General features: G+C 36.8%; 1 protein-coding gene across 3 annotated transcripts in view; it reads right to left on the reverse strand.

Annotated features, from left to right (window-relative positions):
- The window catches only part of BMPR1A (bone morphogenetic protein receptor type 1A), a 146,155-nt gene that overhangs the window by 12,562 nt on the left and 111,977 nt on the right, over positions 1 to 21,616 (reverse strand). For all 3 annotated transcript variants that reach the window (XM_019925738.3, XM_019925737.3, XM_019925740.3), the window contains 6 exons: positions 19,378 to 19,540; positions 16,739 to 16,841; positions 10,683 to 10,779; positions 10,422 to 10,521; positions 6,240 to 6,384; positions 1,250 to 1,442 (listed from right to left, as the gene is read on the reverse strand). In XM_019925738.3, the coding sequence (XP_019781297.1) occupies positions 1,250 to 1,442; positions 6,240 to 6,384; positions 10,422 to 10,521; positions 10,683 to 10,779; positions 16,739 to 16,841; positions 19,378 to 19,540 (801 nt within the window). The remainder of the gene's footprint in view (positions 1 to 1,249; positions 1,443 to 6,239; positions 6,385 to 10,421; positions 10,522 to 10,682; positions 10,780 to 16,738; positions 16,842 to 19,377; positions 19,541 to 21,616) is intronic.

Raw genomic sequence — 21,616 nt, forward strand, 5'->3', positions numbered from 1 at the left:
GCCAACAAAGACAGAGACAGGAGTGTGGTCTCCCAAGCCAAGGAATGCCGAAGATAGCTGGCAATCACCAGAATCTGGAAGAGGCAAGGAAGGGTCCTCCCCTAAAGCCTTCAGAGAGCATGGCCCTGTCAACACCTTGATTTTAAACTTCTGGCCTCCATAACTCTGAGAGAATTAAGTTTCTGTTGTTTTAAGCCACCTAGTTTGTGGTACTCTGTTACGGACAGTCCTAGGAAACGAATATAATTAGTATAGGAAACTATACTCTTAGCAACATGTTATGCACTCTCTAAATTAAAGGGCAAGGAAATAGTACCTGAATAGAAAGTCAGGGAAGGTAGATGAGTTTATGTACCCTACTGATCAGATCATACCTAGGTTATTTTGCTACTGTGTGAATGGGGGTGAGGAGAGAGACCTACTAAGCATAGAACATAATAAATGAAGCTACATCTTATGAGGGAGGGGGGTGATTTAATCTACAACAGGCAAAGGTACATATAGTTCAAGTTACCCTAGAAAATTGCTTAAATTACCTTTAAAAGACTTGTTTTTTGTTACTATATGACTAAGTCCAATAAACTATATTACTTCCACTTTGAAACTCACTGCTGTTTCTCCTCAGCTGGGTAGTAAATATAGACATACTTTGTTTAACCGAGCTTCACAGATACTGGGTTTTTAACAAATTGAAAGTCTGTGGCAACTCCTGCCACAAGTCTATAGGAGCCGTTTTTCAAACAGCATTTGCTCACTTCACGTGCCACATTTTGGTAATTCTCACAAACCTTCAAACTTTTTCATTATTATTATATTTGTTATGGTGATCTGTGATCAGTGGTCTTTGATGTTACTATTGTAATTGTTTGGCATTTTTTAGCAGTAAAGTATTTTTAAATTAAGGTATGTACATTGTTTACTAGACATAATGCTACTGCACCCTTAATAGAGTATAGTACAGCTTAAACATAACTTTTATATGCACTTGGAAACCAAAATATTTGTGGGACGTGCTTTATTGCAGTGGTCTGGAACCCAACCCCAAAACATCTCTGAGCCTTGTCTGGAAAGTGGTTGGTTGCCATTCAGGACTGGGTTGTATTTAAACTGTATATCCCACTAGATTTCCTTTAGTCAAATGCACACAACTGAACTCACATATGTTTTCAAAACCCATGTGCCAGGCTTCCACCGGCATCCCACTAACCTTGAAGAATATGGAACTGACTAAAATCAAACGTGTACTCACCGAGTATGTTTTCATGGCGCATTAGCACGGTTTGATAGATTTCCGTTTCTCGAAACCAGCTAGCTTCTTCAGTGGTAAAAAACACTTTGACTGCCACTTTCTCACCACGCCATTTACCCATCCACACTTCTCCATATCGGCCTTTACCAACTTGCCGAACCATCTGAATCTGTTTGGCAATAGTTCGCTGAACCTTCATAGTAAAAAGTAAAATGAGAAGAACATATTAAGATTGAAAAAGTGGTTTAATAGGCCATCCCATCAAAAAGGATGGTATGGGGCTTCCCTGGTAGCGCAGTGGTTAAGAGCCTGCCTGCTGATGCAGGGGACACGGGTTCGTGCCCCGGTCCGGGAAGATCCCACATGCCACGGAGCGGCTGGGCCCGTGAGCCATGGCCGCTGAGCCTGCGCGTCCGGAGCCTGTGCTCCGCAACGGGAGAGGCCACAACAGTGAGAGGCCCGCATACCACAAAAAACAAAAAAAAAGGATGGTATATACAACCAACCAACTCAAAGATTAACATATATACAGTCAGCCTCAATATCTGTTCCGCATCCTTGGATGTGGAAGGCCGACTGTAAGGGACCTGAGCATCTGTACGTTTTTGTATCTACAAGGGGTCCTGGAACCAACCCCTGAGGTCTATCCTGAGGGAGGACTGTACTGTAATTCAAAAGGAGATGAAACAATGTACAATATATTCTAAAATCACAAAATAACAGGTTAGTCAATGTGGCAGACTGTTTGCAAAAATGGACTATATAATTCCCCTCCCAGTACACACACCCTTGGGTAGTCTCCTCCAGACTCTGGGCTTGGCTACGTGTCTTGCTTTGGGCAAAAGAACAATAGCAATTGTAAAACAAGTGAAAAGTCTTTGTGCACCGGGGCTTGCCCTTTCTTGCCATTCTAGGGCACCCTGTGACCAAAATGAGCAAAACCATACCAACTGTTGGCCATGTACATAAACTATACCATTTGGCTCTAGCTGAGCAAATTCAGAAAAAGAACTGCCCAGAAGACCCACAGAATCGTGAAAAATAACAAATGTTTGTTGTTTCAAGCCACTGAGCTTTGGGATGGTTTATCATGTAGCAAAATCTAAATGACAGTTAAAAATACTCAACTCAGTCTGTAAGACTCTACATGATCTGGTCCCTGCCTAACTCTCCTGCCTGATCATTGACTCTAATCCCCTCTTATTTACCTTGTTTCAATTTTTAGAATTCACTCAAGCTCATTCCTGTCTCAATCTTTTTGCATGTGCAGTTCCCTTTACTTAAGAGTGTTGTTTCTCTCTTAAACACCTTCATAGCATACATATTCTCAGTTGCTGCACTTATCACAATTATAATTTTATTATTATTTATATACATATTTGTTTGAATTCCATCCCCCACTACTCACAGAATACAGATATTTATTTAGGACAATACTTGAAGTACAATGCTGCTTTCATTAATATTTGTTGGATGAAACAGGCAGGTAAATTGCTACCTTTCATTTTCAGAAGCATTAGCAGCCATTCTAAATTAAAAAAACAACACTAAGGTCCCGGTTGGAAATGTAGTTAAAATGGGCTAGATTTTATGAGCATCTAAACTGACTTACTTTATGTATCACTTATTATAAATTCCTTTTGTGATTTCATTTTAGAAAGCCAGAATTATTGAGGTCTAATTTACATATACTAAAATGCACTCTTTTCGAGAACTGTGTTTTGACAAATGTATACAGTTATGTAACCACCAACATCACAATTAAGATACAGAACATTTCTATAACCCAGAAAAGTTCCCTTTACCGCTTGAAAGTCAATCACCTCTCCACCTACCTTGAGTCCCTGGCATGACTGATCTATTTTCTTTCCCTACAGTTTTGAACATGACATAAATGGAAACATACAATAGGTAGCCTCTGTATCTAGCTTCTTTCATTCAGCATAAAATACTTTGAAATTAAAAAAAAAATACTTTGAAATTTACCTGTGTTGCTATTGCATGCATCAGTAGTTTGTTCCATTTTACTGACAAGCAGTATTCTACTCAATGAATGTACCACAATTTGTTTATCCATTTACCAACTGATGGACTTTTGGGTTGTTTACAATTTATTATGAATAAAGCTGCTATGAACATTCACAGTCAGTCTTTGCATAGACATGTTTGCATATTCCTTCTGTAAACAATTAGCAGAAGGACTGCTTCACTGTATAAAAAGTATACGCTTAACATTTTAGTCAGCTATCAACCTGTTCCCCAAAGTAGCTGTATTCTGCATTTCAATCAGCAATATGAGATTTCCAGTTGATTTTATTTATTTATTTATTTATTTATTTATTTATTTATTTATGGCTGCATTGGGTCTTTGTTGCTGCATGCGGGCTTTTCTCTAGTTGCGGTGAGTGCGGGCTACTCTTCGTTGTGGTGCGTGGGCTTCTCTTGCTGCGGATCACGGGCTCTAGGTGTGCGGCCTTCGGTAGTTGTGGCACACAGGCTCAGTAGTTGTGGCTCGCGGGCTCTAGAGCGCAGGCTCAGCAGCTGCAGTGCACGGGCTTAGGTGCTCCGAAGCATGTGGGATCTTCCCGGACCAGGGCTCGAACTCGTGTCCTCTGCATCGGCAGGCAGATTCTTAACCACTGTGCCACCAGGGAAGCCCTGATTTATATTCTTTTCCACACTTAATATTCTCAGTTTTTGTCATACTAGTGAACGTGTAGTATCTCACTGTGTTTAATCTGCATTTCCCTGATGATGCTGAGCATCTTTTCATGTGCTTATCTGCCATTCTTACATCTTCTCTGGGCAAGTGTCTGTTCAAATCATTTGTCCATTTTTAAACAATTGGGTTGTCTCATTCCTGAGTTGTAAAAATTCTTCATATATTCTGCAACACAAATTCTTTACCTGAACTCCTTTGCCAGTCTGTGACTTGTTTTTTCACTTTCTTAACAGTGTCTTCTGAATAGGAAAAGTTTTAAATTTTAAGAAAGACCAATTTATCATTCTTTAAAGTGACTCTTGCCTTTTGTGTCCTAAGAAATCTTTACTCAAAGTCACAATAATTTTCTAAAACATTTTCTTTTAAAGGTTTTATACTTTAATTTTTACATTTAGGTCTATAATCCATTTCAAGGTAATTTTGTATATGGAGTGAGATAAGGGTCAAGATTCACCTTTTGGCAAATGGATGCCCAATTTTTCCTGCACCATTTGTTGAATGGACTCTTTCCCCCACTGAATTACTCTGGCATCCAAATCAACTGATCACACATGTGTGCATCCATCTCTAGACTGTATTCTGTTCCACTGATGTACATACCTATCCTTATGCCAGGATCACATAGTGTTGGCTACTGTAGCTGTACAATAAGCCCAGAAATCAGGTAGAGAATCCTCTTTATTCTTCTTCTTCAAAATTGTTTTGGCTCTTCTAGGTCCTCTGCACTTCCAAATAATTGTTAGAATAAGCTCATCAATTTCTACAAAAGTTTGCTCTGATTTTGATTTGGATTGAATTGAAACTATAAATCAGTTTTAGGATAACTGAAATCTTAATACTGAGTCTTCTGATTCAAAAACAGGTTAAAAACCTTAACGCTTATTAGGGGTTTTGTTCATTTCTTTTGGCAATGTTTTCTGATTTTTTTTTTTTTTTGCGGTATGCGGGCCTCTCACTGTTGTGGTCTCTCCCGTTGCGGAGCACAGGCTCCGGACGCGCAGGCTCAGCAGCCATGGCTTCACAGGCCTAGCCGCTCTGCGGCATGTGGGATCTTCCCGGACCAGGGCATGAACCTGTGTCCCCTGCATCGGCAGGCGGACTCTCAACCACTGCACCACCAGGGAAGCCCCATGTTTTCTGATTTTAAGTGTACAGGTCTTACATAAATTTTAAGTTTATTCCAAAATATTTCACGTTTTTGATGGTATTTTAAATGATAGTGCTTTTAAAATTTTAATCCCTAATTGTTTATAGCCAGTGTACATAAATTCAATGATTTTTGTACAATGACCTTGATAAACTCACTTATTGGTTGTTGTAGCTTTATGTTATCATCTTTGAGATTTTCTATGTAGACAATCATGTTGTCTGCACTGTCCTTTCCAGTTCAATTACAGAATTACCTGATTCAATGAATTTTATAATTAGAGACCAATGTATTTACTTTAAACAAACCAACTAAACACAGAATTTAAAATCTATCTAGATATCTAGTATTTATTATAAGGGTCCCCTTGACCCCTAAGTCTGAATATTTCTATACATGTAATTCTCTTAGAATTATATACAACTCGCTTTAATATCAGTTTTATGAATTGTGTTTTGGTAACATAGTATTATATTGAGGGAAGTATCCTCTCTGTGAAGATGATCTGTGGGAGTAACTTCCTTTTGATTTCAGAATCTGAAATAGTTATACTTCTCCCAACCAATCAGTTTAACCTTACAGATGCAAGGTATTTTACACCTGATTCCTCAAGTTGGCTGTTAAAAACCTGTGAGCTGGGCTTCCCTGGTGGCGCAGTGGTTGAGAGTCCACCTGCCGATGCAGGGGACGCGGGTTCGTGCCCCGGTCCGGGAAGATCCCACATGCCGCAGAGTGGCTGGGCCCGTGAGCCATGGCCGCCGAGCCTGCGCGTCCAGAGCCTGTGCTCCGCAACGGGAGAGGCCACAACAGTGAGAGGCCCGCGTACCACACACACAAAAAAAACCAAAAAAAACCTGTGAGCTTATGTTAACACTTACATAGCACTTCATGACCACATTTTCTCTCTTAACCTTGCTTGTGACTCTACCTTATTCAATTTTTCTTATTTCATATTTTAACTAATTTCATCTTGCATTACTGTAACCATCTTTCTAAATAAGAAGGGAAAAAAGTGTGTCTAGTAAAGTTCCCTAATATGTAATTATTAAGCCGTCTACCATCATATGACAACACATTCTGTATTAATAAACCATTCATGTTTATATGACATTTCAGCTTACCAATAAGGGTAGTCCAGATCCACTACCAGAACTTTGTGACTGGTCAATAAGGTCTTTTAATGATTCCCCAACTGGAATAAATGCTTCATCCTGTTCCAAGTCACGATTGTAACGGCGTCTGCTTGAGATGCTCTTGCAATAATGTCTTTCAAAAAAGCAGAAAATAATCTACATTAACATTCTAAAACTATAAAATTCTAAGGTAAGAAAAATCTTGAGGTTGTTGACACTATTATCCTTCCTTCGTCACATGGGTTCATATCCAAATTAGTCTTATCATAGAAAAATATATCCTCTGTTAAAATAATGTCCAGAAATGGAGTTTATGAGGTAGAGAGATATATACTATCTTAAAATGGAAAGACGTCCATGGTACATTGGCAAGTGAAAAAAACAGATTAAAAAACAGCATGTAAAGTATGATCCTAGCTATAAACATTTAAAAATTATATGTATCTATACTTGTCTAAAAGGATCACAAATATATCAAGTTGTATATAAGAGTTATTGCTGGGAATGTAGGAATATTTACTTTCTACTTTACATATGTATTTTCATCTGAATTTGTAAGCATGTAGTTTTATATCAAAATGAACAATAAATATACTTCCATTTTAAAAAAGTTTATGGAAAAGAAATCAAATAAGTTCACTTAATTCATTCTAATATTTTCAAAGGCTTTTTAAAAATTTTTCAAATTATGAAATGTTTCACACATGTAGGAAGGTAGAGATTAATTTATTTGGCACCCATGTGTAAGCCATTTAAATTTAATAAATATTGACATTATGCTATGTTTATTTTAGATATATTTTAAATAAATAAACATTAAAATATTTGCAGCTGCAGCCATTTCCCTCATAATTCCATTTCCCTCATTTACTCCTAAGAGACAAACACTATCCTGAAGGTGGTTATATCCTTCCTATCTATGTATTTATACCTTTACCATAAAAGTATATACACATAAACAACATCGTTCCTCTGGACACAAATGGCATATGTTGTATTAATATTTTACATCATGCTTTAAAAAACTCCTTATGTATTACTTATTTACCCATGTTGATACATGTTAAAAACAACAACAGCTCATTTTTATTGATCTTGAGTGTGTGTCAGGCACTGTTCTATGACTTACTTCATCTTTATTAAACTCGTAAGAGGTAAGTACTATTGTTTCCATTTTACGAAAGAGAAAACCATGGCCCAGAGGCTCATCATTTGTCCCAAGTCAGACAGCTGGCTAATTATTCTCCAATACTGAGGCAAGACCCTTCTGGGTACTATCACCAAAACCCCATGAATTATGAGGTTTTCAAGTCACATAGCTGGTGGGAACAGATACTATCCCCAGCCTTGTGTGAGCACTGAATACTGTTTCCTTCAATCTTTTCAGCCGTTCTTTCCCAGCCTTAGGTGGTTTCCTCACTTTAACGCACTGATCACGATTCAGCTGAATATTCTATGGGAACGTTCTGAAGATGTCTGGAGTTCTTTCTCTGTGAAACTCTCCTTTCCAGTACTCTGTACCTATGAACTATAGCTGCTGCTCTCTCCCCAGACTCTCAGCTGTATCTCCTCGATTCAGTGTCTGCTGGGCTACACCTGAGTTCTTCCTGTGTCCCGCAGCCAGAAACTCTCTTCAGGGAGTAAGCTGGGCAATCACAAGACTCACCTCATTTGTTTCCTGCTTCTCAGGGATCAGTGCCCTTCACTGGCTGATTGGCAGCTACTAGTATGCGACTGGGGCTTACTGATTACAGGTTTCACTGTAAGACAATCTGCTTGGACCATTTCACTGGACTTACTAGAGACAGAATACTCAGGTCTTTTTTCTTGGGCTAGATGGATTTTCCCCTAGAACAATCTTCTTATATGTTATCTAGAGGGAACATGCTTGGTTAGCAGGGTTCTGGAGGGTAGGGGGGCCCACAAATTAGTATGTAAATATTCACTTTACCTCCTTATTTTTATTATAATACCTCACCCTCAATAATGGGATACCATAGCTAAGAACATTTTTGTTCTTTTCAGAGACTACACTTCTAGCCTTCTGTTAGAGAGATGGTGGAAAGTCACATCATTATTCAGAAAAAGAGTAGGGATCTCAACATCTGTGGTACTTGGCATCCAAAATGGCCCACAAAATTTCTCAACTCCTGGTATGCCTGCCTTGTTTACTTCCCTTCCATAAGCAGAGCTCATCTCTGTGACCAACAGAATATGGTAGAAGTGATGGTGTCACTTCTGAGTCTAGATCATAAACAGCACTGCAGCTTCCACCTTGGTCTCCTGGATCACTCACTCTGGGGGTGCGGGGGAGCCAGGCCTCATGCTGTGAGGAAGCTCATGCAGGCAGCTCAGTAGAGAGCCTCACATCAGAGGAACTAAGGTCTCCTGCCAACTTGTGAGCCTCCGAAGCAAGTTATCTTGGAAGGGGATCTACCAGCTCCACTCAAGCCTCCAGGTGAGCGCAGCCTCTGCTGACATCTGAGCCACTCAGTCAAGTCACTCCTGAAGTCCTGACCCACAGAAACAATGAGAGATAATAACTGCTGTTTCAAGCCACTAAGTTTGGGAGTGATTTCTTAATGCAGTATTGCACAACTAATACAGCATCTGACTTTCTAAAAACAGACTTTCAAGCAATCCTCTTGGTTTTACTGCCCCCCTCAACTTCACTACCATAGATAACTGCTACTGCCAATTGAGCTTCTTGGGGAATTTTATAGTATAAACTGGTTGCTGTTTGTCTTTCTCATTTTCTAGCCTGGGATTCAGATTTCTTAGGTCTACAAAGTCACTACTCATCCATAAGCTTCACAGGTTCTACAGCTTTTTGCTGTTATCTTATCTCCTTGTCCTAGTTGGACAAAAAAGTTAAAAACTCTTTATTGCTGTTTTAGTGGGGCACAACAAAAGTAAGTATGCTCAATCTACTTCTTTATCTAAAAAGTCTATTACCAAACATTTGAATCTTTGCCAGTATAATGGGTAAAAAATATCTCAGTACGATTCTAATTTATATTTTTCATATTATGAGTATTCTTAAGTCATCTTTTTATTTTTCTTTTAAGAGCCATATGTATTTCTCTTTAGGTAAAATATATGCTCATTTTTTGGGGCCTAATTTCCCACTGAATTGATTTTTTTCTTTTTGATTTATAGAAGCTCTTTATATTTGAGAAATCAGCTCTTTGTAATATAAGCTGCAGATATTTTTCACTGTTGGTCTGTCTTCTGACCATTTATGGTGGTTTCTACCACATAGTAAAGTTTTATTTTTATGTAGTTGACACCATCAATCTTTTCTTTTTTAAGGTTTTGGTTTTTTTGCTTGTAAGTTTTGTGTCAGACTCAGATTATTTAAAAAAATTCTTCCAAGGTTTGTTCTAGTATTTTAATCAATTCAGTTTATATATATAGTTTATATATATATATATATATATATAGAGAGAGAGAGAGAGAGAGAGAGAGAGAGAGAGCGCGAGCGAGAGAGGAAGAGAAAGGGAGAGCGAGCACCCCAACCTGGCTAAAATTTATTTCAGTGTACGGAATTGATTCAACTTCATTTTCTGCCATATAGCTATCCACTCCCAAATCCATTTACTGAATAAGCCAACTTTTCCTCAGAGATCTGAAATGTTACCTTTATCATATACTAACTTTCTTTATATACTTGGGTCTACTTATGGGTCTAGTAACGAATTCCACTGATCTCTCTGTTTATTCATATGCCAGTAAGATAATATTTTATTATTGAAGTTTATGCCCTCCTCTTATTGCTCTTCTGGCAAATGTCTTCTGAAATCATGACTAAATGCAAACAATTCTGAACTGCCAAATAACTAAAGAATGATAATGCATACAGTTGATTTCTTGGGACAGGTTTTTAAATTTAGATATAAGGAAGTTCAATATTCTATAAATAAGAAAATCTTAAGTACTCATGAACATAACAAGAAGTATAATGTTGTGTCCAATTAATTGATTAGTAGTAAGGTCTTCTGTTCCCTTAAGAAAACTATAATATAGTTAATTAAAGGAGATAACCAGAAAATACAAGTTAATGGTTCCTGAAATACATTCAGTGTCAACAGTTTCTGCCTACTGGCTTTAAGAACAACTGTTTATATCTAATAGTCAACAAAATATTTTGCATCAAAATAATTATCTTACTTGTAACAAAAGCAGCTGGAGAAGATGATCATAGCAATTATGCAGACAGCCATAGAAATGAGCAAAGCCAGCCATCGAATGTTGCCATCGAAAAATGGACCTGATAATGGAAGTAAACAATGAAAAAGACATTATCTTTCGATCACATCTTAAAAGGAAAAAATAACTTGTAGTGTTGAACTCTAGAAAGCTTGCTTATTGTTAAAACCAGAGAAAATATTTTACTGAGAATCATGATTGCACTATTCTCTGCTAACCTACCTATAACAACAGGGGGCAGTGTAGGTTGTAAATACTGGTTACATAAGTTGGTCCGACAACATTCTATTGTCCGGCGTAGCTGGGCTTTTGGTGAATCCTAAAGGAAGAAAGTTAGAAAAAATTGATACACGAAACTGATAATTAATTTTTAAAATATTGATAAAATACAGTTTATAATTCAGTGAGTGAAAAGGACCTGCTAAGTTTGTGTGAAAGTGATTATTGAAAAATTTAAATCTATGGTGAAATAGTGTTGTAAAGACTCTAAAATGTTTTTTCTTAAGGAGAATGTATGTATATGGATGGTGTGTTAGAACACTAAACTATAACTTAATTACAGATAAACAAAAGTTTATATATATTTTTCACCCAAAATGTGGCATATCTTAAGATATGACTATTCATTTGTTTTTAGTAAAAAAGTATTTAAAATCATGAGATCTTTTCCTAAAAAACATGGGTAATACATTTTATTACAGTGATAAACTAGCAGGGTAAATATGATCTCATAGGAGTATTGAGACTTAGTTGGATGAAACTTAAGATCTGACTAAAAAGTGGAGCGTGTCCTAGGCCAAAGAAATGACAGGTTAGAAAAGGTAGTCAAGTAGGCAGAAGATACAGTTGATGCTGCCTATAACAACAATGTGGAAACTAATGAACCTGATACGGAAGCAAGTTGAAGTGTACGTGGTGAGGATAAGGTCAAAATATAGAAACAATATTTCTGAGAGTTTTTGGGAGACCACCAACCAGATATGTGTCCCTAATACATCAGAAAATGAGCACAGGGAAAGACTGTAGTCATGGGAACAGATACCAAAAATTATATGTGAAGTTTTATTTGATTAAAAGTACAGTATTTGAGAAGTTCTTAACTTGAATGCTGACATTTCAGCACTACCTGCAAGAAGTGCCATTCTAGACCAAAACAGTAACAGAAAGGAATTGTCTGTCATCACAGAAGTAGCAAGAATATAAGCAGAAATCAACCTTCTTATTCTTAAATATCAGATGGGCAGAAAGGAGAAACCTCGGTATAATCAGGTATTCCTTTAAAAATGTGAAAATGAGATTCCATAGGGGAATCTATATGGGATTCTATAAGGGACTTGAGATTATGTAAGAGAAGAGAAGATGGGTCAAGAGTACTTGGAAACCTCCAAAAGCACAAGTTTTACATTTTACCTAAATTTTTAACTTTCTAACAATTGTTTTTACTTTTAAATGATCATAAAAAGAAAGAGAAAAGAGAGACATGTCAGAAGTTACACAGGTGACTCTGAAAAAAATATCCCAGATCTAGAGAAAACTTACATGAAGGATGGAATGAAGAGTATACAACTAAGATGAATAAAAGAAGCGTGAAGCATCCAAGAATAGTCCAGTATGGCTAAAGTTCAAAATGAGCTCAGCCTTGCAGGACAGAAAATGGAAAGAAAAATCAGGAAGGGGTTTTTGGCAGTGCTAGAAGGAAGACCAACAAGCAATGGATGTAGTATTGCCGACAAAATACTAGGTAATGGAGGACAAAGAAAATGAACACTTCCTTAACTCTCGTTTTGTTCCAGTCTTCTCTATCAAGGATGATTGCAGGAATGAAGAAGGCAGACCAAACGCTAGTAAGTGGGATTGGTACCCCAGAAGTATGCAGAGACCCTACAATGTTTCTGTGTTCTGTCTGAATTCCCATCTTCTCAGCTAGGTGAATTACATCACAGGAAGTTGAGAGCACTTGGGAGAAGGCTGAAGGTGGTATGATTTAAAGATTTTAAAAACGAGGAGTGCTATAAACTAGATAGCTAAATGTTGTATTACTTTTAAAAGGGAAAGAAAGACTTTGCCAACAACAGATTGGGGGCAGCACAGTATTATGGAAACAACAAAGATTTGGGAACCAAATAGCTTAAATCATAGCTTTGCCATTTATTAACTTTGTGACCCTGAGCAATGAACTTACTTCTCTCTGGGCTTTAGTTTCCTCTGCTATAAGACGGAGGATAAAAAATACCTGCCTTATAGGGTAACTGGGGGAAAATGAGGTAAAATATACCAAGCACTCAGCATATTAAATGCAAATAGTAAATGCTCAATAAATTAATTCTTCTTCCTCTAGTGAATGTGACACAGATCCCAGTTGACATTCTAGAATAAGCCACAAATGTTTGTAATCTCCTGGAAGACTCAATGTGGCTTCACTGAGAACAAGCAACATGAAACTCACATCTTTCTTATGTAGGTTAACTACGTATCTGGGTAGGCAAAAGTTACGTGTGTCTAGATTATGAAGTTGGGTGACACAACCTTTCCGGTTCCTGCACTCCCTACTCCCATGCTCCACCCAAGTCCATTTGTATCTCTGGATTTAGGTAGGCAATAAAAATCCTTGTGGGGAAAAAACTCACTTGGCATTCACAAAATAGGAGATTCTAACTTATTTAGTGAGCTTGAATGGGGGGGTTGCAGGTGAGGGGGAGTGGTACACGATAAAGGAACTGAAACCAAATTACTACAAGAGATGGCAGTGCGGTTTCTGAGAAATAATTCATCCTACTGGAAGAAACAGAATAAGCCAGATTTACCTACAGAGACTGGACTGTGTGAGGGAAAATCAAGGTCTGGGTGAAGCATGGTGATTATCACTTGAACTCGTTTTGATTCAAACCTGACAGTATGTGAAAGCACTGGGAGGAAAAAGCTTAGGTAAAAGTAGCAGAGCTGTTCTGCTCAGATGAGGTGCCAGGTAAATTAAGAGCGAGGTAGAGCAAGATACACAGAAAGTGAGATAAGTGGTGGTCAACATGTTTTGTCTGTGTAACCCCTAAATGAATTCTGAAAAACAATGTATCCCCTCATACATTTTTAGACTGACACCTAAAATTTTTCATCATAAATAGCTGCAAAGAACGTACTGATAATTCCTTGCATATTGCACATGATATTTTAAAATAAAATTAAAATAACTCTTAAATCTATTCAGTAGAATCTAAATAATATAGCAATTCAATACCCATTATCATTATTTAAAAAAATAAATGGTCAAAATGCTTCTTTAACAATTGAAAATTTTATAGTGTTCCTTTTGCTCCTTGAGCTCCTATTCCGTTTCCACATTTTCCACAATAATTACGTCCTAATGTTCATGGAGAGGGGGAAGGGTAAGCCGGGCCAAAGTGAGAGGGTGGCATAGACATATATACACTACCAAATGTAAAACAGATAGCTAGTGGGAAGCAGCCGCACAGCACAGGGAGATCAGCTCGGTGCTTTGTGACCACCTAGAGGGTGGGATAGGGAGGGTGGGAGGGAGACGCAAGAGGGAAGAGATATGGGAACATATGTATATGTATAGCTGATTCACTTTGTTATAAAGCAGAAACTAACACAACATTGTAAAGCAATAATACTCCAATAAAGATGTTAAAAAAATTGTCCTAATGTAATATGTATCTTGATAAATAATTCTCCACATGAAAAATAAACATATATAATCTATTTTATTTCCTGTGATAGTATGTCTTTAAGTCAAAAAATTATTTTGGTTTGATTTATCATCACAATTATTATTAGTATAAAATTAATCAGAACTGTATATATATTATAATCTTTATTAAAATACTAATATAAAAAGAAAATTTTATTGGAGAGGTATGAGATGAATGACACTTTTAAAAAAATTACTTCATAAATTCATGGATAATTACTTATTGCTAGAATGCGAAAGTCTGGCATTAACTTTAATCCTATTTTTATCTTTTCCTTTTTTGGGATCAGTACTAAGATTCTTTGTTCACATAAACAAAAAGATGATAATGGAAGGAACTAGTTATACCATTGTCCCATAATTCTTTAGAGACCTTCCAATCGTATGCTAAAACTCCTATAATGATCCTATTAGGAAAAATTATTTTACATGATCTAGCAAATTGGTTGAAAGCAAAAAATGAAAAACGACCAGATACGCAAATATATCTGCTATCCCCGAGTTCCCCACACTGATACTTAGATTTCGAATTATAACACTGTTTGGAAACTTGAGTATTTACATTCCAGGCCACTAATCTGGAAACTGTGACAAGGCTGATGGTGAAAAGGAAGGAAGGAAAAGAGAAATTGCTTAAGAAGCTCTAGTCTCAGGCAGATCAATATTAAGCAATAGGACCTGTGGAAGTTCATGATAGGTAAACCGATCCCCTTAAAACTATCCATGTGCCTATGCGATCCTTGTGTAATGTAGTCTGTGTGCACCCAGGTATATGCGTAACCCAGTTTAAAGCCTGCTTGGTTACATCATCAATATGGTAAAAGCTAACATTTACTAAGTCCTTACTATGTGCCAGTTGTGCTAAACTCTCTGCATATATGCTACCTCTCATTTGACCCTTACAAGAACTCCTTTGCTGATGAGAAAACAACTTAAGAGAGTAAAGCTCCCGGCTCAAAGTTCCACAGCTAGCAAGAGGCAGCATGTCTATCTGAACACAGATTGTCAAGCTTAACAACTAAATTACATTGATAAATTCATTTGGGACACATCTAGTTGAGGGGGCCTGCGAGACACTGGTTACTACTGTCGAGCTCAGTGCTTTAACCACAGAGAGGTCTTTCTTCAACATTTTAAAGTGATTAAACAGTGTACTGTAGTGCGGTTGATAAATATGCAAAGAGCATAAAACTGGAAGAGACAAACAAATCAGCATCCCCCAAATCCTGACAAATTAGAGCAAAGGATTAATTTTAATACAATGAAATTTAACTTAGACAAGTATGTAACAATTGTGTAACAAAACTCATTCCATTCCCACCTACTTGTTTGTGTCAAGAAACCAACAGCACCAATAAAGAATGGAAGAGATAAGGATGAGTAGAAGCATGAGTGAAAGACATGGGGATTTCAGCTGACAGAAAACTCCATATATTTCAAGAATATGGTATGACAATCAAACCTCTAACATGAGATTTGGCTGCATTTAGGAAAAGGGAAAGGAGTTACTAATTCTTGTTTTTTCTTCTTTTCTTCTGGCCAGACCACAGTCAATTCTGCATCTTACATTGAGAAACTGAAGAGTGAGTAACTCTAAAGCTGATGATTATAAGGGGCCGTCGAAGTCATTTTGAACTACTATTTTCACTGGGCAAAGACTATAGGGTATGGGGAGTAAAGCGGTACAAAAAAAAATTTCTTCACATAGTAAAGGGCTACCATATTAAAAAGGGAATCAATTTGTTCTCTATGGTCCAAGGAAGTACAAAGGAAGAGAGACTTGCAGTCATTCAGAGGAAAAGCTTTCTAAGGATAAGGTCAGGTCATTACTACAGATGAAAAAGGTGGGCTTGGGAGGTAATGAGCCCCTGTCACTAGAGGTGTAGCAAACAGATGGGATGCAATATGTGCGAGCGTGTATGTATGTGTGTGTGTGTGTGTGTTCGCGTGCGTGCATGTGTGGTTTCTATCAACCCTGAGAACTTCTCATTAATTGGAATAATTTTCTAAAATAGCTGAGGCTTAAATTTGTTAACAAACAGCTCTCTCTGGAGCTGTTTTCAAAAACATTGGAAGGATCCCCTGGGACAAAATTACTATACAGGATTTTGAAGAGATTAGGTTTATAACCCAAAGCCATCAATATGTTCATAAACTATTACTGATCCTCTGATTCCTTTGCTGTGCTGTTAAAGTAACTCCACTGAGATCTCCTTACAAGGACTTAAGGTCTCTAAGTTGTCTCAGAGAGATGTAAAGGTTATTAACCTGTCACCTTAAAGTCTTTCCAGTCACTTTTATAATCCAGAAATAAGTGTGACAGTATCATTTTTTACAGGCTTGACAATTAAAAAAAAAGATGATTTAAAACTTATTTTAAAGTAAAATAATCTGTAATTTCAATTGGCACAATCATATAACGTGAAGCAAGAGCTAAGCTTCCTCCAATATATTTGCTTCCAGAACACACAGCAATGTGCAGACCAGGCATACTTCTCCTTGGGGAATCAACGCTTTTCTTTTCCTGTGGTCCCTCCCTTCTTTATTTCATAGGCCTCAAATTAGGTCTTACCTTGCACTGAAAATCAGATCCTTCATATTTCATACACCCTGAAGCCAATGTGGTTTCTCCCTGGTCATCTTCTTCTATGATGGCAAAGCAATGTCCATTAGTTCTAAAAGAAAAAAAGCCAAAAAACCAAAAACCAACTTCACATTGGAAAGTACTAATTAAATCTCAGTATGAATGTGACCAGTTACTGATCTGATGGCTTTTAGTTCTGAATTAGAATTACATTCACATTTGACTTACTGGCAAAACCGTACGTGTTTTAAGGCAAATGAAAATTGTCATATCTGAACTAAAACCTAAAGGTCTAATAAAAATCCTGTGTTAGGTAGAAAAGGATTTTCTATTAAACAAGTCCCACCAAATATGAAATACTATGTAACTTCTCTTTGCTAATCATAGTCATGTGATCACAGAAAGATGATTTATACAACTTTATAAAGTAAATAATCTTAACGTTTAAAAATATACTTAAAAATAACTATCTCTTTTCATCCATAAGATTTTCAGTATTCCCATACTGTACACAATAATAAATAAAAACAAACTTTACTGTGAAACATAAAAATAGATTCAATGACAAAGAAAAGTATATTTGGGAAGATCAGACTAACTAAGATCCTGAGAGGCACTTTTTATTTAACATGATAGGAAAAAAGGGAGAACTTTTGAATAGCTGAATTTTCAAGAAATTTATATAAATGGATTTGTATTTAATAAAATGTTATCGGGACTTCCCTGGTGGCGCAGTGGTTAAGAAACAGCCTGCCAATGCAGGGGACATGGGTTTGAACCCTGGTCCGGGAAGATCCCACATGCCGCGGAGCAACTAAGCCTGTGCGCCACAACTACTGAGCCTGCGCTCTAAAGCCCGCGAGCCACAGCTACTGAAGCCCGTGCACCTAGAGCCCGCACTCCGCAACAAGTGAAACCACTGCAATGAGAAACCTGTGCACCACAACAAAGAGTAGCCCCCGCTCGCCACAACTAGAGAAAGCCCACATGCAGCAACGACTACCCAATGCAACCAAAAATAAATTAAAATAAAATAAAATAAAATAAAAAATTGGAAAACCCCAGAGGGGAGTATCTTTAAAAAAAAAAGTTATCATTTTAGTACTAGTATGCCAGAATTTTCTCCTAATATATTCATTAGGCTTTCATGGGTAGGAAGAAACATCTAAAAGATTTTTTTGTGTCCCTCCTTACTGTTCATATCAGTAAGTATACTGCTTACAGTTAAAAGAATATTGCATAATTATTCATTTTCTGAAATGAGAAAATGTTAAGTGTGAGGTGAAATTCTGTTAAAATTGATGATTCCCAGTTTTACTCTGGGTTACTAAGCCTCTAACAAGTAGCCCACACAGATCAAGCAAGAACTACAGACAAGAAGTCTGGCAAGAAGTCTCTTGGTGACAAAGGGAACACTCCCCTAACAACAGATCACCCAGTCTGCCACAGTAAAGTCAACCACCACCAGCACAAACAACAAATCTAAGACATGGTGAACCATCATACAATTTCAGTGTTTTATATGTATACATTTTGGCTTTATAGCTGGTCACATTCAAAGAGCATAAAATTATTAGGGAAATACAAATCAATAATTATTGATTATTACACCTTTATAACAGGGGGACAACTGACTGATGAGATTGAGTCGTTCAGGGAATTTTTTTGGCTAGTAAGTCAATTCTTCAATGTCCCCCAAGAATATGGAATAGAATTACATGATCATATATAAATATTAATTAGTTAACATGAAATTAAGTAGAAAAATTAAAGTGGTTATATAAATCAGATTTGGATTTGGGAGTTCACATAAGAAAATAACACAAAATTAATTAAATATCACAATATCATTCTTATAGACCTGCAAAATATTTCAACCAATTTATTTATTTAATAGGAAGGTTTTTTAAAAAAAATAACTTATTTATTTATTTATGGCTGCATTGGGTCTTTGTTGCTGTGCACAGGCTTTCTTTAGTTGAGGTGAGCGGGGGCTACTCTTCGTTGCGGTGCGTGGGCTTCTCATTACGGTGGCTTCTCTTGTGGAGCATGGGCTCTAGGCATGCGAGCTTCAGTAATTGTGGCACGTGGGCTCAGTAGTTGTGGCTCAGGGGCTATAGAGCACAGGCTCAGTAGTTGTGGTGCATGGGCTTAGCTGCTCCGTGGCATGTGGGATCTTCCCAGACCAGGGCTCGAACCTGTGTCCCCTGCACTGGCAGGTGGATTCTCAACCACTGCACCACCAGGGAAGCCCCTATTTCAACCAATTTAGAATTACACGGTTTTAGGTGAATTTTCAAGGTTTATTTCTGGTAATCTCTAAGTTTTCTACAATGACTATCAATCACTTTATGATAAAAAGATCACTAAATAAACCCAAAATGCTAGACAAATACCAGATTTCTTTTAGCTCTTTAAAACCTATATTACTCTAAGGAAATAACCATCAATCACTTAATAGTAATAAATGTTCCTATATAAAAAACAAGAAGCTTTTGGCTCTTTGGAAAAACCATATAAAGTTAAAGAAACAAAATTCAGACAAAGTAAACGATTCTTAAAATAGTACCAATAGTACTAATAGTACTATTCTCGTAACTTTAAGAAGAACTGCATAAAATACTTACATGCATGTGTTATTAATAGCATCATCCGGGCAGTGTCCTGAGCAATAGCACTTTAAAAAAGGCAAGGTATCCTCTGGTGCTAAGGTTACTCCATTTTCTGACTTTTTCTGGTCGGAGTCTGATTTCATCCCAGTACCATGGAGCATACTGTCTAGATTCTGCCCTGCATTCAAACATGAAGTTGTAAATAAACCATTCTGAAAAGCTAATTCTTTTATTCCAATTTTCAGTGAGAAGTTTCTAAGCTTTCTTATTGTATTAACTGCAGCTAATGTGTGTTTTAATTAAAAATAAATTTCATTCATATGATTAACATTTATTAACAGCCTAAAATGCACGGAAAAACGATCCCAGGTATTGTGGGATATATGGAGATGATTATGCCACAATTTTTGCACTAGTGAAAGACAAACAAGAGTGGCACAAGGTAGAATATGGTCATAACTTGTAAGAAAGGTACAAAATGGAAAGCAGTTTCAGAGAAGAGCGAGATTACTTCCAATCATTAAAAAATATGTATAGCTGATTCACTTTGTTATACAGCAGAAATAACACACCATTGTAAAGCAGTTATACTCCAATAAGGAGGTTTAAAAAAAAAAAAGGCAAATTACAGTTCTTTTTTTAGACTCTGGTTCAAAACTTGTGACTAGTTTAAAAAAAGTAAAGTCCTTTATTTGTACCTCTATGTGGAAGTGAAACTACTAAGCATCTTGCTCTGGATTTTAATTGCTTAAGTAAGGGAATTATGAGAGCATGGGGACTAATCATATTATCTGGTGCCTTTTATCTCAAGGTCATTGGTTCAAATCCAGACTACGCTGCCAGAAAATGAAGGTCACTGTAGGGCAGTAGTTGGCACATGGAAACAGAACTGTGTTCTTGCATTAGAGTCTCGTAGACTCAAATGACAGATACTGTCATATTTGATACTGATTCTTTCAGGCTGAAAGCAGAACAGAACTAAAACAACGTTTTAGTAATTCCTTTCTCCCTCTGAATCAGCTGAAATCAGCTAGGCTACTCCTTGTAGAGTTGATCTTCATGGAATGAAATGTAGAGCTAAAACAGGTATAAAATATTAAGAGAACTGTGTATGTATTTCATTATAGATGTTAAATAAGTGGTTCAAGGCATAATGTGAACTTGACTTAAAATTTAGCCGTACTGGTGAGATGAACTTGAAAAAAGTAAAAGTAATACATACACCACACATTGATAACAGGAAAAGAATGTGCTGCTAAATAAATTTTAGTGATTCCATGCCATAAATTTCAATAATGTTCACTTAATCCTCTAAATTGCTACAAAACGTAGACTTCATTTATGTTAAGAGCATCAACGAAAAAAAGGGGCGGGGAAGAGTTTCAGGAAGGGAAGAAATCCACTGGGCTAGAAATGAGGAAATCTAGATTCTGGTCTACTATGTTCCTCCACCATTTATCTAGCTGGATGATCGTGGACAAGCCATGTCATTTCAAGCCTCATTTACTCAATAAGACCATAGGACTAAAGCATATCTGAGGTCTCTTAACCAGTTTTAAAATCATATTACAACAACAGAAGGAAGCATCAATTTAACTATGGAGACCAAATGGCAAACAATATATTTACGCACGCAATTAGTTTTTCAAGAATCTAATGATACATAGAAAAAGCAGTATAGTGTGGCAGAAATAACACTGAAATAACAGTGAGAAGTCAAGGATTCAAGTCTTGAATATCTCCATTGATACGTTAGTCTCTGAACCTCAGGTCTCTACCTATAAAAAATGATGATAATAATTTCTGCCCAATTCAAGAGATTATATATAGATCAAATGAATGTATAATAAAGGGCTTAAATATAAAAGTGTATAAATGAAGATATTACTAATAACAAAGATCATACTAAAAGATCACCAATACCTGGAAAATTCAAAGTTACAGATGGTTAATACACATAACTTCCTAGAACACTGTTTGAATTTAAGAGATAGAAATATTTTAATTATAATAATTTGCATCTGAAGTTTATATTATCTCAAATATTAATTAACAAAACACTGATTAGAGGCCAACTATGTGCAGGCAAGTTACTGAATGTTGGAAACTGATGTGGTCCTTGAGAAACTTGGAAGGAGACAAAGGTGTATGTGTGTGGAGGGGATAAGCACATAAATAAACACAATTCAAAGAGTGATATAATACAAAGGTGCTATGTAAACAAAGGAAGGAGCCAATAACACAAACTCATCCT

This window comes from Tursiops truncatus, chromosome 16, assembly GCF_011762595.2.
Source record: "Tursiops truncatus isolate mTurTru1 chromosome 16, mTurTru1.mat.Y, whole genome shotgun sequence".
Taxonomy (NCBI): Eukaryota; Metazoa; Chordata; class Mammalia; order Artiodactyla; family Delphinidae; genus Tursiops; species Tursiops truncatus.